The sequence below is a fragment of the Pteronotus mesoamericanus genome, unplaced genomic scaffold (assembly GCF_021234165.1).
Source record: "Pteronotus mesoamericanus isolate MK-2021 breed Mesoamerican mustached bat unplaced genomic scaffold, CSHL_Meso_final contig_27, whole genome shotgun sequence".
In the NCBI taxonomy this organism is placed as follows: domain Eukaryota; kingdom Metazoa; phylum Chordata; class Mammalia; order Chiroptera; family Mormoopidae; genus Pteronotus; species Pteronotus mesoamericanus.
The window spans coordinates 21,256,888-21,272,749 of NW_026555115.1; the positions used below are offsets into that span (position 1 = coordinate 21,256,888).

The 15,862-nt window shown below is 38.8% G+C and overlaps 1 protein-coding gene across 1 annotated transcript in view; it reads right to left on the minus strand.

Annotated features, from left to right (window-relative positions):
- Nucleotides 1–13,573: 13,573 nt before the first annotated feature.
- The window catches only part of PIGX (phosphatidylinositol glycan anchor biosynthesis class X), a 34,769-nt gene continuing 32,480 nt past the window's right edge, over nt 13,574–15,862 (minus strand). Inside the window, exon 7 of the mRNA XM_054574926.1 lies at nt 13,574–13,755. Coding sequence (XP_054430901.1) covers nt 13,612–13,755 — 144 coding nt within the window. The 3' untranslated portion in view covers nt 13,574–13,611. The remainder of the gene's footprint in view (nt 13,756–15,862) is intronic.

Sequence of the window (15,862 nt, forward strand, 5' to 3'; positions counted from 1 at the left end):
ACAACCCTAGGGGAGGGATACGGCAGGGAGCGGGGCGGGGCGGAGCCACGACACCCCTTCGCGGCCGAAGCCTGGAACACCAAGGGGCAGAGACGGGCCCTGCCTCCCAATGGGCAGGCGCGCGTGGGGGCTGCTGGGAGTTGTAGTTGGAAATGTGTACAACTTTCTTTTTTCAGGGGTGGGGGTGGGGTGGAGTATGTCAGTCCCTCATCTAATTCAACGTTGTCTCTGGTCAGTTCCGGACCAACCAAATATGCTGATAGGTGATGGCTGTCACATGAATCTGATCTAGGACATTTTGTTTGTGGGAATTTATCCATTATCCATTTTGCTTTTTACCTACAAACTCTTTATTTTGCTGCTAAATTAAGTCCACCTCCTAGCAAATTAAGGCCTCCATGTTTTATCCTCGGAGGAGTTATCAATGTATCCCAACGCTACAAATATTTGTCTAATATGTACCAGAGTCTGATAAGGCCTCAGGGATATACTGGTGAACATAAGTCACTGCTTTTGTAGTTTACAAGTATGAAAAAACAATAGTAAAAATATGCCCTGGCTGGTGTGGCTCAGTGGACTGACTGAGTGCCAGCCTGCGAACCAAAGGGTCGCTGGTTTGATTCCCAGTCAGGGCACATGCCTGGGTTGTGGCCCAGGTCCCCAGCAGGGGGCCCACAAGAGCCAACCACGCATTGATGCTTCCCTCCTTCTCTTTTTCCTTCCCTTCCCCTCTCTCTAAAAATAAATAAATATAACCTTAAAAATAATAATAATAGTAACAGTGATATCTTGTATGAGGAGAAACTGGGGAGATTACTTTGGATACCTTGACTGGAGAAAGAATTCCCCCCCCCCAATCCTCACCCCAGGGTATGTTTATTGATTTCAGAGAGAAGAGGAGAACCGAGAGAGAGAAAAAATCAATGTGAGAAAGAAACAATGGTTGCCTCCTGCATATGCAGGACCAGGGATCAAACCCACAAACTAAGTATGTGCCCTTACCAGGAATGGAATCGGAAACATTTTTGTGCACAGGAGGATGCTCCAACCAACTGAGCAACCCCACTAGGGCCAGAGAATGCATCTTCAAGGAGATGACATTTAATCTGAGAACAGAGAGCACTGTAAGAAGCACCAAGGAGAAAGCATTCCAAGCAGAAAGAAGAAGAAAAGGGCTTGCTAAGGTCAGTTAAGGAGGCCTGTGTAGCTGAAGCTTAGGGCAAGAAGGGTAATGTAGTATGAAAACACTAGAGTAAACAAGATTCAAGTCAGGGAGGATCTTTGAATGTCATGGTAAGGAGTCTGGACTTTAGACCAAGAAATTATTTAAGCAGGGAGGCAATATTATCTGGATTACACTTTAAGGTCACTAGATTGCTATGTGAAGAATAGAGTACAGAGATGCAAGAATAGAAGGGAAATGAACTAGGGAGACAGTAATCATGACTGATACAAGGGAAATAGCAGTGGGAATGGAGAAAAGTAGACAGATTGTGCCTATTTGTAGCGTAGGGCAAAAAACTCAACTGATATGAAGAACAGAAGAGAAAGGAATCAGAGCAATATAGCACATTATTAAATAACCTTCAAAACAATCTAATTATTAAAAACACAAAAATGCTAGATAAACTAGAACATCCTTTCGAATGTAAAACTAAGCCTTCAAGAAAGAAAGAGGAATATCTCTAACAGTCTTCCAAACTGCACACTCAGCCCAAAGAGGAATCAAGAAACCAGAATAGTAATCAGGGCAGTGAAGCGTTGGTGATGTAAAGGGTATCTACTTATCTTAGAAATCTCTATGGTTTTACTAACTGCAATGGAGACAGGACACCAAGGACAAGGCTTTGGGCATGTACAAGAAGTTAGGACTATGATCCAGTGAAACTCACACTCTCCAAAAGCAGACTGGGGGAAAAATTGTTATACCAGTCCAGGGAGACAAGCAAACATTTCTCTGTTTTAGCTTGGATTTGGCAAGGCAGGGGTAAAAATTTTCTCTTTAGAATTCATAACCACAAACTTTCCTTAACATGGGTTTGAAAGTTCAAATTTATAGTTCCTACATTATACATGAAACCTCAAGCCAAGAAAGTGGTCCCAGGCTGGTAGTACTTGGAGGCCTGGAAGAAACAAATACAAATCCTTACTGCACAGGTTCACTTAACCCAGTCTGAAAGACTTTCCACACGTAAAAAGGATATCAAACCAAAATTATAATTACAATATTCCTAAGAAAAATAAGCCACCATGAGTAAATAGAAACCACACACAGAATAATGAAGCCCATGAAGTTAATTTTTTTAATTCTTTGAATATATACATATACTATGTATGTATGTGAATTTTGTGTACATTTTTAAAATATTTTATTTATTTATAGAGAGAGGGGAAGGGAGGGACACAGAGAAGGAGAGAAACATTGATGCATGAGAGAAACATTGATTGGTTGCCTACTGCATGCCCCAAACTGGGGATCTGGCCTGCAATGCAGGGATGTGCCCTGACTGGGAATCAAACCAGTGACCTTTTGGCTTGCTTTTTGGCTTGCATTTGGCTTGCATTTGGCATGGCTTGCATTTGCAGGCCATGCTCAATCCACTGAGCCACACAGCCAGGACACCCATGAACTTTAGATATTAGAATTATTGTGTATAGGATAAAATAAGTTTAATAAAATGATTAAACAAAATAAGACATGAACATGAAACAAGTCTTTTAAATTATATTTTATTGATTATGCTATTCCAGTTGTCCTGGGTTTTCCCCTTTTGCCCCCCTCCACTTAGCACCCCTTACTTCCGCAGGTAATCCCCACCACTGTTGATGTCCATGGGTCATACGTATAAGTTATTTGGCTACTCCATTCCTATACTGTACTTTACATCCCCATGGCTATTTCTGTAACTACCTATTTGTACTTCATAACCCCTTGACCTCTTCACCCATTCTCCGCCGCCCCTTCCCATCTGGCAACCTTCAGTAACTAACTTCTTTTCTTTTTTAAGAGTCTCTCTTTAACCTTTGGCCTTTTAATAATGATGTATCCTAGAATGGACCTCTTTGCATTCATCATAATTGGGACTCTCTGTTCTTCCTGGACTTGCACGTCTATTTCCTTTACCTAATTAGGGAAGTTTTCTTTCACTACTTTCCTCAGATAGAGTTCTAATTTCTTGCTCTTTTTCTTCTTCTGGCACCCCTATAAGATGACTGTTGGACCTTCTACAGTTGTCCCAGAGTCTGTTTATACTATCCTAATTTTTTTTTAATTCTTCTTGTTGTTCTGTGTGGTTGTTTCTTGCTTTCTTATGCTCCAAATTATTGATTTGATTCTTGGTTTCATCCATCCTACTGTTGTTTCCCTGTAAATTGTTCTTTATTTCAACTAGTGTATCCTTTGTTTCTCACTGGGCCTTTTTTAAGCTGCTGAGATCCAAACTAAGTTCCCTCAGCATCCTTATAAACACTGTTTTGAACTCTATCTAATAGATTGCTTAGCTCCGATTTCATTTAGCTCTTTTTCTGGAGTTTTGATCTGTTCTTTCATTTGAGCTATGTTTGTCTTCTTGTTTTGGTAGACTCCCTGTGTTTGTTTCTATGTATTAAGTGGAGCTGCTTTGACTCCATGTCCTAATGTAGTGGGAGGTGTCCTGGAGGGTCCAGTGGCACAGCCTCCCTTATCACCCAAGCTGGGTACTCAAGGTGCACACATTGTGTAGGCTCAGTATACCCTCCATTTGTAGTTGATCCTTGATTTCTGTTGGCAGATCAATGGGAGGTTGAGGGAGGGCTCTGTCCTGCAGAGCCTCTCTGGGTCACTGCGGATGAGGAAATAAACTGTATCAGACACAATTTGCCTGTCAGGAGAAGGGGTTGGTGATTCCCTCTAGTGGAGAATTGCCCTGGGCCCTTCCCTTGAAGTGGCTTTTATTGAGAACAATATGCACAGGGGTATACAGCATGCATACAAAGCCTGTCAATCTACATCAAAAGGCTATAGATAATAAATCGAAGAAATACAGAGATTTGTCCTAAATCAAGGTCTGTCAGACAGGTTGCTCATTAAGGCACAGTTTTCATGGCTCAGAAATTATCTCCTTGTGGTGAAGTAAAACACCTGTTTTGTTTTTTGTTTTTTCCTTATTAGGGCAGTGGAAGCAGAGCAAGCCTCAGTAACTGTGTTGCATTTTTTAGGCCAGGTTTCCTAGGGGACCCTCAGTGTTAGTATTGGTCTATGCAACTCCCAGCATTCACAGCTTTCCAGTCGAGGCTTACAGGCAGGGGGCCTAGCTCGCTTGGGACTACAATTTCCGATACCACACACAGTGTCCCCAACATCAGGTATTTACCCAGGCCAGTCAGCTGCAAGGACTGAGGACTGTCTGACCTCTGACTACAAACCTCCGCCCTCCGTGGAGGATCAGCTGTGCAGGGGCAAGGTGGTGGTGCTCCAGCGAGGTTTATAGCTGTCCACTGGGTGTGTTGGCCCTGGGGTTTCCCAGGTGATGCAGGCCAAGGTCAGCCCTGACCTATGTTCTTCCCGGGGCACCCTGCCTGAGTTGTAAAGCAATCTGAGATGGCTGTTACTTGTGCTGGGCTGGAGATTCACAAGTGGAGCCAAGCTGTGACTCTAATCCGGCCACTAGGGCTCACTGAAGCCAGCTGTTGCTTGTTTGATAGGATTTAGGAGCCAAGACCAGCCATTCTTATGGGAAAACAGCTTGGGTGGGTCCGTAAGTTGGGTAGGGTAGAGCCTCTGTAGATCTCCAAGGTGGGTCACACAGTGTTAGCCAGGTTGATGGAGGCTCAGATATGGCACCAGCCTACCGGCTCTTTGGGGATAGGATTCGGCAGAGGAACAATGGCCTCTGCTCGCCTGATGCCAGACATTTCAGTCTCTCTCTGTACACCACTGATGCCCTTCAAGCTGCCACCCCAGTGCTAGAGCACAGAGGGAGTGAGTCTAAGTAGGTGAGTCCATGTGTGGGTTCCTCGAGAGGAACTGTTTAAGGCTCTAGCATCCTCCTCCACCAACTCAATCTCTGCTGGTTTTTGCAGACAGAAGTTGTGGGGACTTACCTTCCTGGCACTGGGATCATGGGCTTGGGTGCCTGGTCTGGGTCTCCTCACTGCTGAGATATCCTAAATTTTTATCCACATGGGTGAGGGGCCAACCTGTTTCATGTCCGCACCCCTCCTACTAGTCTGGATAGACGTGGTTTCTTCAATTCCATAGTTGTCAGACTTCCATTCAACTCAATTTCTGATGTTTCTGAGTGATGGTTTGTTCTATATTGTGGTTGTGATTTTGATGTGGTTGTGCAAAGAGGTGAGCCATGTCTCCCTACATCACCATCTTGAATGGAAGCTAGAATCTACTTTTTAAAGCTGATCAAGTGGATTTGAAAAGGAACTGAGTAGAACTTCAAGAAATAAAGACTAGAGTACTTGAGGCCCTTGCTGGGTGGCTCAGTTAGTTGGACCAATCAGGGTACATACAGGAATCAAGCAGTGAGTACATAAATAAGTGGAACAACACATCAATCTCTTCTCTCTCTCTCTAAAAATCAATAAGATAGTTAAAAACAAGAATATAATAATTTGAAAGCAAAGCCAATGTTTAAGTCACAGATCATACACAATTAAAGAGAATATTAGTAAAGAGGAAGACATAACTAAAGAAATTACTGAGAGCAGCCTAGAGACAGAGAAAATATGAAAAAAAGATGAAGAGACATGGGGATATTGTGATTACCATAAGCCTAATGAGAATTCCATTAGAAAGAAGAAAGAAAACAAAAAAGGCAGCATATGATAGAATAATAGCTAAGAACTTTCCAGAATTGATGAAAGACAAGAGCCCTCAGATTCAGGAAGCAAAGTGAATCCCAACCAGGCTAAATAAAAGGAACCCTCTCAAGCATACCAAAGTGAAACTGCAGGATACCAAAGGGAATGCCACCAGAAAGAAAAGACATACTTTATAAAAAAAAACAACAACAACTATTAAATCCACTGCAAATTTCTCAACTGCAATGCTGTCAGTTGACAATGAAACAATATCTTTAAAGTATCAAGAGAAGGTAACCAAATTTAGAAATGTACACCCAGCTAAAATATCAGACATATGAGTGAAGGGAAAATAAAGGTTTCATCAAACAAAAACAGATATGTTATCAACAACGGAGACCTACTAAAGGAACTCCTTAAAAACATACTTTGGGAGGTAACTGATTCCAGAAGAAAGGTCTGAGATGCAAAACGCCAGGTTAATAGCTAAGCCTACCATCCTATCACTGATTAGGACAGTGCTGAAGGGCATACTTAGTCCATATTATTTCATTGTCTCCTGGCCTACCAAACTCTTCTATATTCAATAACCTGAGAAGAGTACGTTTTGTGAGTTAGGTGTTGGTTACCTCACTCCAATTTCTTGATCTCCGTATCAATCAGAATCAATTATCAAAATGTAGATGAGCAGCTTGAAAAGGATAACATTTCTGACTAGAATAATCTTTAAACTCATTATATTCTGAAATAATTAGTGCTGCAATAGATCTTTCTAGTTCCCAAGCCATGTATGTACCAACATCCATGAGAAATGGCTGAAATAGCTAAGCCCCTGGTAGAATGGCTGAAACACACACACACACACACACACACACACACACACACGCGCGCCCCACCCCCCCATGCTCTTCAACCTTTTGTTGCGGTATCCTGTCTGTTATTTTCACCCAAAAGAACATAATAATACAATGCTTTAGTGGCTCGGTGGACTGAGTGCTGGTCTGTGAACTGAAAGGTTGCTGGTTTGATTCCCAGTCAGGGCACATGCCTGGGTTGCAAGCCAGGTCCCCGGGAGGGGCTGTGCAAGAGGCAACCCCACATTGATTTTTCTCTCCCTCTCTTTCCCCCTCCTTCCCCTCTCTAAATAAATAAATAAGCCACAAAAATTAAATACTGAAACATAAAAACCAAGAGAACAGTACCCATTTTCTTGGCCTTAAAACAAAAAGACCATGTACAGAAATACAAAACTAATTTTAATAAAGTGCTTATTCATATTTAAAATGGCCAAAAATATAGAGTACAGAAGCAGAAATGTTAGCAAAAGTAATGTTTTTAAATATATTTTATTGATTATACAATTACAGTCGTCCCAATTTTTCCCTTTGTCCCCTCTTCCTGGTACCCCCCTTCCTCTAGGAAGACCTCCCCACTTAGTTCATGACCATGGGTCATGCATGTAAGTTCTTTGGCTTCTCAATTTCCTATACTATTCTTAACATCTCCTTGTCTATTTTGTACCTACCATTTAGGCTTAATTCCTGTACCTTTTCCCTTCTTCTCCCCCTTCCCCTTCCCAGCTGATAACTCTCCAAATGATTTCCATGTCATTGATTCTGTTCCTGTTCTAGTTGTATGCATAGTTTTTGTTTTTAAGATTCAGTTGTTGATAGCTCTGAGTTTGTCACTTTACTGTTTATAGTTTTAGACCTTCTTCTTTTCCTTAGATAAGTCCCTTTAACATTTCATATAACAAGGGCTTGGTGATGATGAACTCCTTTAACTTTTCCTTATCTGTGAAGCACTTTGTCTGCCCTTCTATTCTAAATAATAGCTTTGCTGTTTAGAGTCATCTTAGATGTATGTCCTTGCCTTTCATGACTTTGAACACTTCCGTCCAGCTCCTTCTTGCCTGCAAGGTTTCTTTTCAGAAATCAGCTTATAGTCTTATGGGAACTCCTTTGTAGGTAACTCACTCCTTTTCTCTTGCTGCTTTTAAGATTCTCTCTTTATCTTTCACCTTTGGCATATTAATTATGATGCATTTTGGTGTGGCCCTCTTTGGGCCCAACTTATTTGGGACTCTGTGCTTCCTGGACTTGTATTTCTATTTCTTTTGCCAAATTAGGGGAGTTTTCTTTGATTATTTTTTCAAATAAGTTTTCAATTTCTTGCTCTTCCAGTTCTGGCATCCCTATGATTTGGAAGTTGATACTTTTAGAGATGTCCCAGAGTCTTCTTATATCCGCCTCACTTTTTAAAATTGTTTCTTCATTCTGTTCTGGTTGAATGTTTATTTCTTCCTTATGTTCCAAATTGATTTGAATATCGGCTTCCTTCCCTTTACTGTTGGTTCCCTGTAGATTTTTATTTCATTTAGTGTAGCCTTCATTTCTTCCCTTATGTTTTTGCCATTCTCAATCATTTCTCTGAGCATCCTTATCACCAGTGTTTTGAACTCTGCATCTGATAGGTTAGCTATGTCCATTTCACTTAGTTCTTTTTCTGGGGTTTTGTACTGTTCTTTCATTTGGGCCATATTCTTTGTTTCCCCAACTTGACAGCCTCCCTGTGCTTTTTTCTGTATATTAGGGAGAGCTGCTTTTACTTCTTTAGCACATCAGTTAAGATGGAAGGGCCAGAGCCTTGGGTATTCAACAGAGTGGGGCAACCTGCTTCACCGCTTTGTGGTGCTGTGTGGAGGGCGAGGAGTTGGAGAGGGGACAATGCCCCTGCCTGGCTTCTGGAGGCTTTTCCAGCACTTTCTCCATTTCCAGTCACTTCTCCCACTTCCTGTATGCAACTAGTGCCCTTCTAGCTGCTGCCTTGGTGATGGTTCCGAGTGGGTGGGTTTGCATACCTTCTAGGACCAAGCAGATCCTTTAAGAGGACTTCCTTTAGAAATTGGCTGTTTCTTCCACCACCCCAAGTCCCACTGGTTTTTTTCAGCCAGAAGTTGTGAGGCTTTATCTTCCCAGCATTGGAACCCTGGGCCACATGGTCTGGCCTGAGCCTGGGATTGTTCATTCCGCGGGATATCCCTCCCGATTTTTATCTACCATACATGAATGTGAGACCACCTGTTCTGCCCCCTCTCCATGCCCAACCACGTCCTCTCTGCCCCGGCTCCCTGTCTCCACCCTTCTTACCCATCTAGATGAGTGTGACTTCTTTAAGATGAGTGTGGCTTCTTTAAATCCTTGGTTGGCGGACTTCCATACAGTTCGATTTTCTGGCAGTTTTGGGTGTTTTTGTTTCAAGGTTACTTGTGATTCTTCTTGTGGTTGTACGAGGAGGCAAAATGTGTCTAACTACACCTCAATCTTGACTGGAAGTCTCCTCAAAAATAATGTTATCTGCAATTACTTATTAGGCAAGAATGGTCATATCAAAGTATTTTTCACTCACCTTCACAATTTTTTTATGCTTCTGAATACCTGTATAAATTGGAAATGTCTAAATCAGGTTCCAAACCATAATCTCAAGTATTGCCTTGAACACCTGTTTAAATACTGATGAAACTTGGTTCTGATGTGCAAAAGAATGTAAGGATACACACACACATGCACATACTCTTAAGAGGTTAAACAGTACCCTGTTAACCCTACCTATCTAACCATTTTCTAAAGTGCTGTCTATTGATGTTACTGAATTTTAACTAACACATAATCCATTTCAATGGATTGTTCTATTGCAGGGTCTCTCGCCAGTATATTAATTCCATTGTGAAAGAAATGCTTGTAAAACATGGAATTCTTTCTCATAAGAAAACACTAAACAAATATAAAACTAGACTGGGTTGAAATTTTAGTCATTTTAAAGATTTCTAATATATCTGTTCTTATGGCATTGGGTTGCCTTTTTCAATATTTAAGTTCTCAAACACAACTTCAAAAAGAAGTGTTAGGACTAGTGAAGCCACACATCAAATTATAAAAAATTTATCCCCATAAAACACCAGAATATTTTAAGAAATTAAGCTGTTATAGCATATAAAAACATATATCACTTCCTATTACACTATTTAAAACAAACAATGGCAACATACCCTGGTTCATTGGCCTCTATTTTGGAAAGTGCTTGCCCCAAATTTTTATGTTTTAATTAGCTTAAGGCACTTACTTTATTTTCTAATCTTTTTCCAAAGAAAAACAATAAGTCAAGACGTTTTTAAAAAAATCAGCAGTATTATTTTTAATACAGATGTGGTATGTACTATTTAATTACAGCAGGGCAGAAATTCTAGTTAAATAAAATTAAAAACCTTTATTTTCCCCATATAAAATCACTAAATTAATGTCTCAAAAGAAAATATAACATTGTGAAAGTTTTAAACCACACCATTATTCACCACAGGATTTATGATTTATCAATTACATACTCCATCACTTTGGCAAAAGGATGAACCTTTTATAACAAATCATAAACTTAACATAGCAAAGACTGTGTATATTGGGTTTGCCATAAAGTCCACTTAGTTTTTTCCGTATAATAAAAGACACATTTTTCATTTCACCAATAACTTTATTGATTTGGATATTTTAAGTATGTCAGCTACCTCTCATGTGGTAGAACACTGATTGTTCTCAATGTCTCAGTTTAATTGCTATCAACTTCAACTAGTGTACCTGACCACACAGTACCATCCAGTGAGAAATCTCTAACATGAAACTTTGCAAAACAGTTTTGACACATTCAATTAGTCACAGCACCTTCTCCATACACTGCACAAATCCTTTTTTTGTGTTTCAGTTGTATTTTTACCTTTCTTGAAATAATAAAACATAACATGTTGAAAATGTTGCGTATTTTCTTCCATCTTCAATATAAAAATGGCTACACAAAAATTCCCCAATTTTGATGTTTTTTTAGAATGCATGCTTACATGACAGCTGTCATAATACAATGTAACAAAATTGTTATGAATGAAGTTAAAGATAACTAAGCGCTACTAGAGCCATTTTATGGAAAAAAACCAAGTGAACTTTTTAGCCAATCCAGCATCTCCATATTGCACTTTTTTATGTACAAAACAGTAAAGTCAAGCGTCCTGTATATACTAAGAACAGCACAAATTTGTCACAATTAAACTTAAGAGGCTGATATGAGGAATATTGAAAATGTAGAAATGTAACACATGTATGTACAGAATGCCAAGATTGTATCAACAAACTTTATGTACCTAACAATATACAGTAATACTTTATAAACTTTTTAGTATAGTTGTGTTTATTAATACATGTCTTTGGTTCTAAATCAAGACTTTCTTTTTTTAAAAAAAGACACCTAAAGATACAAAAAAGACTTTTTGTAAATTTACTTTGTGAATTGTCTTCCTGACAAACTCAGCACTAAATCACAACTAAATCTTAGTACTTAGATTCACCAAGCCCTTTGACAATTCATATATTGAAAAGTAATATAAAATATAAAAGGAGAATGGAAATGCTTTAAGGAATAACCAGTTTTGATATTAATATTTTCTTGGCTGTTCTATTGCACTTTAATAATTTTCTTTGAAACTGTAGATAAATGACTTCAATATTTTTTGTGTATTTTATTGATTATGCTATTACAGTTGTCCCAATTTTTTTCTCCCCTTTATACCCCTCCTCCCTGTATCCCCCCTGACCCTTAGTTCACGTCCATGGGTTGTACATATAAGTTTCTTGGCTACTCCATTTCCTATACTACTCTTAACCTCCCCCTGTCTATTTTGTATCCCCATTCTCCCTCTCACTTTCTCCACTGATAACCCTCCATGTGATCTCCATTTTTATGATTCTATTCCTGTTCTAGTTGTGTGCTTACTTTTTGTTTTTGATTTTTAGGTTCAATTGTTGATAGTTGTGAGTTTGTTGTCATTTTACTGTTTATAGTTTTGATCTTCTCCTATTTCTTAGATAAGTCTCTTTAACATTTCATATAATAAGGGCTTGGTGATGATGAACTCCTTTAACTTTTCCTTACCTGTGAAGCACTTTATCTGCCCTTCCATCCTAAATGATAGCTTTGCTGTATAGAGTAATCTTGGATGTAGGTCCTTGCCTTTCAAGACTTTGAATACTTCTTCCAGCCCCTTCTTGTCTGCAAGGTTTCTTTAGAGAAATCACCTGAGAGTCTTATTGGAACTCCTTTGTAGGTAACTGTCTCCTTTTCTCTGGCTGCTTTTAAGATTCTCTCATCTTTAATTTTGGGTAACTTAATTATGATGTGTCTTGGTGTGTTCCTCCCTGGGTCCAATTTCTTAGGGACTTTCTGAGCTTCCTGGACTTCCTGGAAGTCTTTTTCCTTTGCCAGATTGGAGAAATTTTCCTTCATTATTTTTTCAAATGAATTTTCAATTTCTTGCTCTTCCCCTTCTCCTTCTGGCACCCCTATCATTCAGATATTGGTACGTTTAAAGTTGTTCCAGAGGTTCCTAAACCTCCCTTCATTTTTTCTGAATTCTTGTTTCTTTATTCTCTTCTAGTTGAATGTTCATTTCTTCCCTTTCTTCCAAATCGTTGATTTGAGCCCTGGTTTTCTTCCCTTCACTGTTGGTTTCCTATGTATTTTCCTTTATTTAACTTTGTACAGCCTTCATTTCTTCCTTCATTCTGTGACTGAGCTCAATCAATTCTGTGAGCACCCTGATTACCAGTGTTTTGAACCTTACCTACATCTGATAGGTTGGCTATCTCCCCTTGCTCAGTTCTTTTTCTAGAGTTTTGATCTGTTCTTTCATTTGGGCTGTATTTCTTTGCCTCTGGGCAGCTGTTACATTGTAAGGGGCATAGCCTTAGGTATTCCCCAGGGCTGGGCAACCCTCTTGGCTGTGTTGTTGTGCTCTCTGTGGGGGAGGAGTCAGATGGAACAATGCCTCTTGCTTGGCTTTTGCCCACTTTCTGTCACTTCCCACCAGTGTATTGTGCCCTTTCAGGTGCTGATTCCCAGGTAGGTGTGTTTGTGTACTTTCTAGGACCTCATGGGACTCTCCAATGGACTCTCCTGTGAGACTGGGAGTTTCTCCCGCTGACACAACTGCCACAGATTTTTACAGCCAGGGATTTTGTCTTTAGTTTTCTGCACTGAAACCCCGGGTTTTGAGGTCCCTCTCGCTCCCCCATTGTTCTTCCCCGTTTATCCATAAGCAAATGTGGGATTGCCCGCCCCAGTTCTCCAGCCGCTGCCTTGTCTGGCATCCTTTTCTGCCCCTGTCTCCATTTTACCTACCCAGTCTGGGTGACTGTTTCTCTAACTCCTCGGTTGTTGGACTTCCATGCAGTTTGATTTTGGGCAGTTCTGGTTGATTTTTGTTTTTAAATTGGTTGTTATCCTACTTTTGGTTGTGCAAGGAGCTAAAGGGTCTCTGCCTACACCTCCATCATGGCCAGATCTCTCCTGACTTCAATATTCTCATGAAATTAACATTTAAATAAACTCATTCAGCCAGATTATTTTATGCTTATTTGTAATGACTTTCTCAATTATTAGCTTAAATTGAAATGTTTCTGTTCACAAAATGAGAATAATTTGTCTCTAATACATAAAGTACTCATTTTTGTAACTCAAATGAAGATAAAGTCACTTCTCACAAAATAAATAATAACTTAACAGAATTAACTTTCCTCTATTGGCACTAGATGCTTGATTATCAAAGATCTACACAATAGAGCACTAAATTTTGTAATTAATTGAGAATGATCCAAAATTTCTAGTAGTAAATATAATTTTAGCCAAAAATGAAGACAAAAGTAATGACAATTTTGGAACACTTCTACTCACAAATGACTAGGTCTTATTTACATTTATGGAAAGCATTTAATTGCATAAAACTTATAGGGGAAAATGGCCATATTTGAAAACAGCCACAAGGATCAAAGTAGAACAAAGGATGGTAATAAGCAGAGTCACAGAACATACCAAAGGGGTATGTATAGTCAGTCCCACTGGAACCTGTAGAGTCATATTCTTATATACCTATAGAGAGAGATGAAGAGAGAAGTTAGAGGCATTTAAAATGCATGCTATAAGTGAGATCACTATTTCTTTGTTTTTAATATTTTTAAAAAATATCAGCCAATGCTACACTATATGTAACATTATTGTTTGAATGATTTTTTTGAACATTTTATTTAATGTAATAAAAACAGACTCATTTCCCACAATAATTCTTAAACTCTCATTAGTTTTGACTTTTTCTATCTTTTACATAGAATTGAGTATATCCTTTTTTTAAAAATGCAAGCTACATCCCAAGGTCACCTCTGTGATCTATGTAATTTGTTTTATATTAAATTACAGAATTCTAAGTTGAAGCCTTAAAGGAAAAATATTAAAACAATAAAACTAAATATTCATTCATTTTTGTTTTGCTGTTTCTCTCCCTAAATAGCTTATAAAAGTTTGCTGTTTAAAAATTATACAATTGAATGTGTCCTTTACTGTTAACACAGTATCAAATTAGCTGTGATAACGACTAGCAATGCAAAAGTGCTCCTATGTCAAATTTAATTTCTATTTGGTTTCAAATATAAAAGGTTCAGTTGGAAACTTTGGGAAATTTTATGGTTTAAAAAGGCATTTTAAAAACATCAAAATTAGGTAATTTGGAAATATTTTTATTTTTGGCTTCTTTTTATAAATACCTGGATTATAATTTCACATCCAAAAAAGATTATGTTACCAACACGATTGGTAACAAAGTGCTATTTCAAAATTATCTTTCAAAAGGTGGCATCTTAAACAAGCCTTGATCTAGATTACCACCTTAGTAATGGTCGCCTATTTTCTGCGATATATAAACAAGAAATGTAACACAAAGTAAATTTAAAAAACCAAACTGCTTTTTAAAAATGACTTTATTTGTTTTTAGAGAGAGGGTAAGGGAGGGAGAAAAAGAGGGAGAGAAATATCAATCGGTTGCTTCTCAGATGTGAACCAAACCTGCAATCCAGGCATGCGCCCTACCTAGGGATTGAACCAGTGACCTTTCACTTTGCAGGACGATGCCCACCAAGCCACACAGGTCAGGGCTAAAAAAATCAAACTGCTTGATTATGACTTCTTATTTCAAGTTACATGGTTTTAAAGGGAATTGAATTTAAAATGTTTTAACAGGGTAATTACTTATTTTATAGCAATGCCCATCACCAATTTTTAAAATCAATAAATCATAAATAAACACTAACATACTCTTCATTCACATAAGAAAATCTAATGCAATTCTCCAGATGTATTTTAGAATTTGAAAAAATTCAGGTAACTTGATATTGTGATTTATAGAAGATATACACATTTGGTTTCCATTCCCCTTTCTTGCTCAAAGCTCCCCACACTGTTGGAATTTTCTAAGTGCTGAGAGCGACCATGGTGTCTTTTGTGATGATGATGTAACTTTTGGAAAACACCTAAGGATGAGGGCTGGTTGCCAATGGGGCCAACCGTGTGATAAGGGAGTTGGAACTCCCAGTCCCACCCCCTGACCACCAGGAAAAGGAGAGGGGCTGTAGGTGTTGTGAAGACAATCACTTTGAAGAGAGGAAAGAAGTAGACTACATTAACTAAAGAAGGTAAAAAGAAAACTATAGACTTCTTAGACAAAACCAGTGTCAATGAAGTATTAATACTTACATAATTTAATAACCAAAAACAAGTTGGGAGGTCAAAAATATAAAAATGGCCTGAGACAGCCTAGATATACATATAGAATAGCACCCTAGCCAGTGTGGCTCAGTTGGTTGCCCATCATCCCGCAAACAGAAGAGTCACTGGTTAGGGCACATGCCTAGGTTTCCAGTTCAGTCCCCAGTTGGGGAATGTAAGGAGGGCAACCAATCAGTGTTTCTCTCCCTCTCTATCTCCCTCCCTTCCCCTCTCTGAAAAAAATAAAATAAAATAGATATATAATAGTAATACAGCCGTCTAAAAATTATCATGGTTGAAATTATTATACTTTAAGTTTTATTCTCCTTTTTTCACTTGGTCTGTGTAATACAATGAAATTAACTAATTTATTTTGCTGTTCAAAAAATTAATAAAAAGTTATAAATAAACTGAAGTTTTAACCAGAGGAATACCACTATTT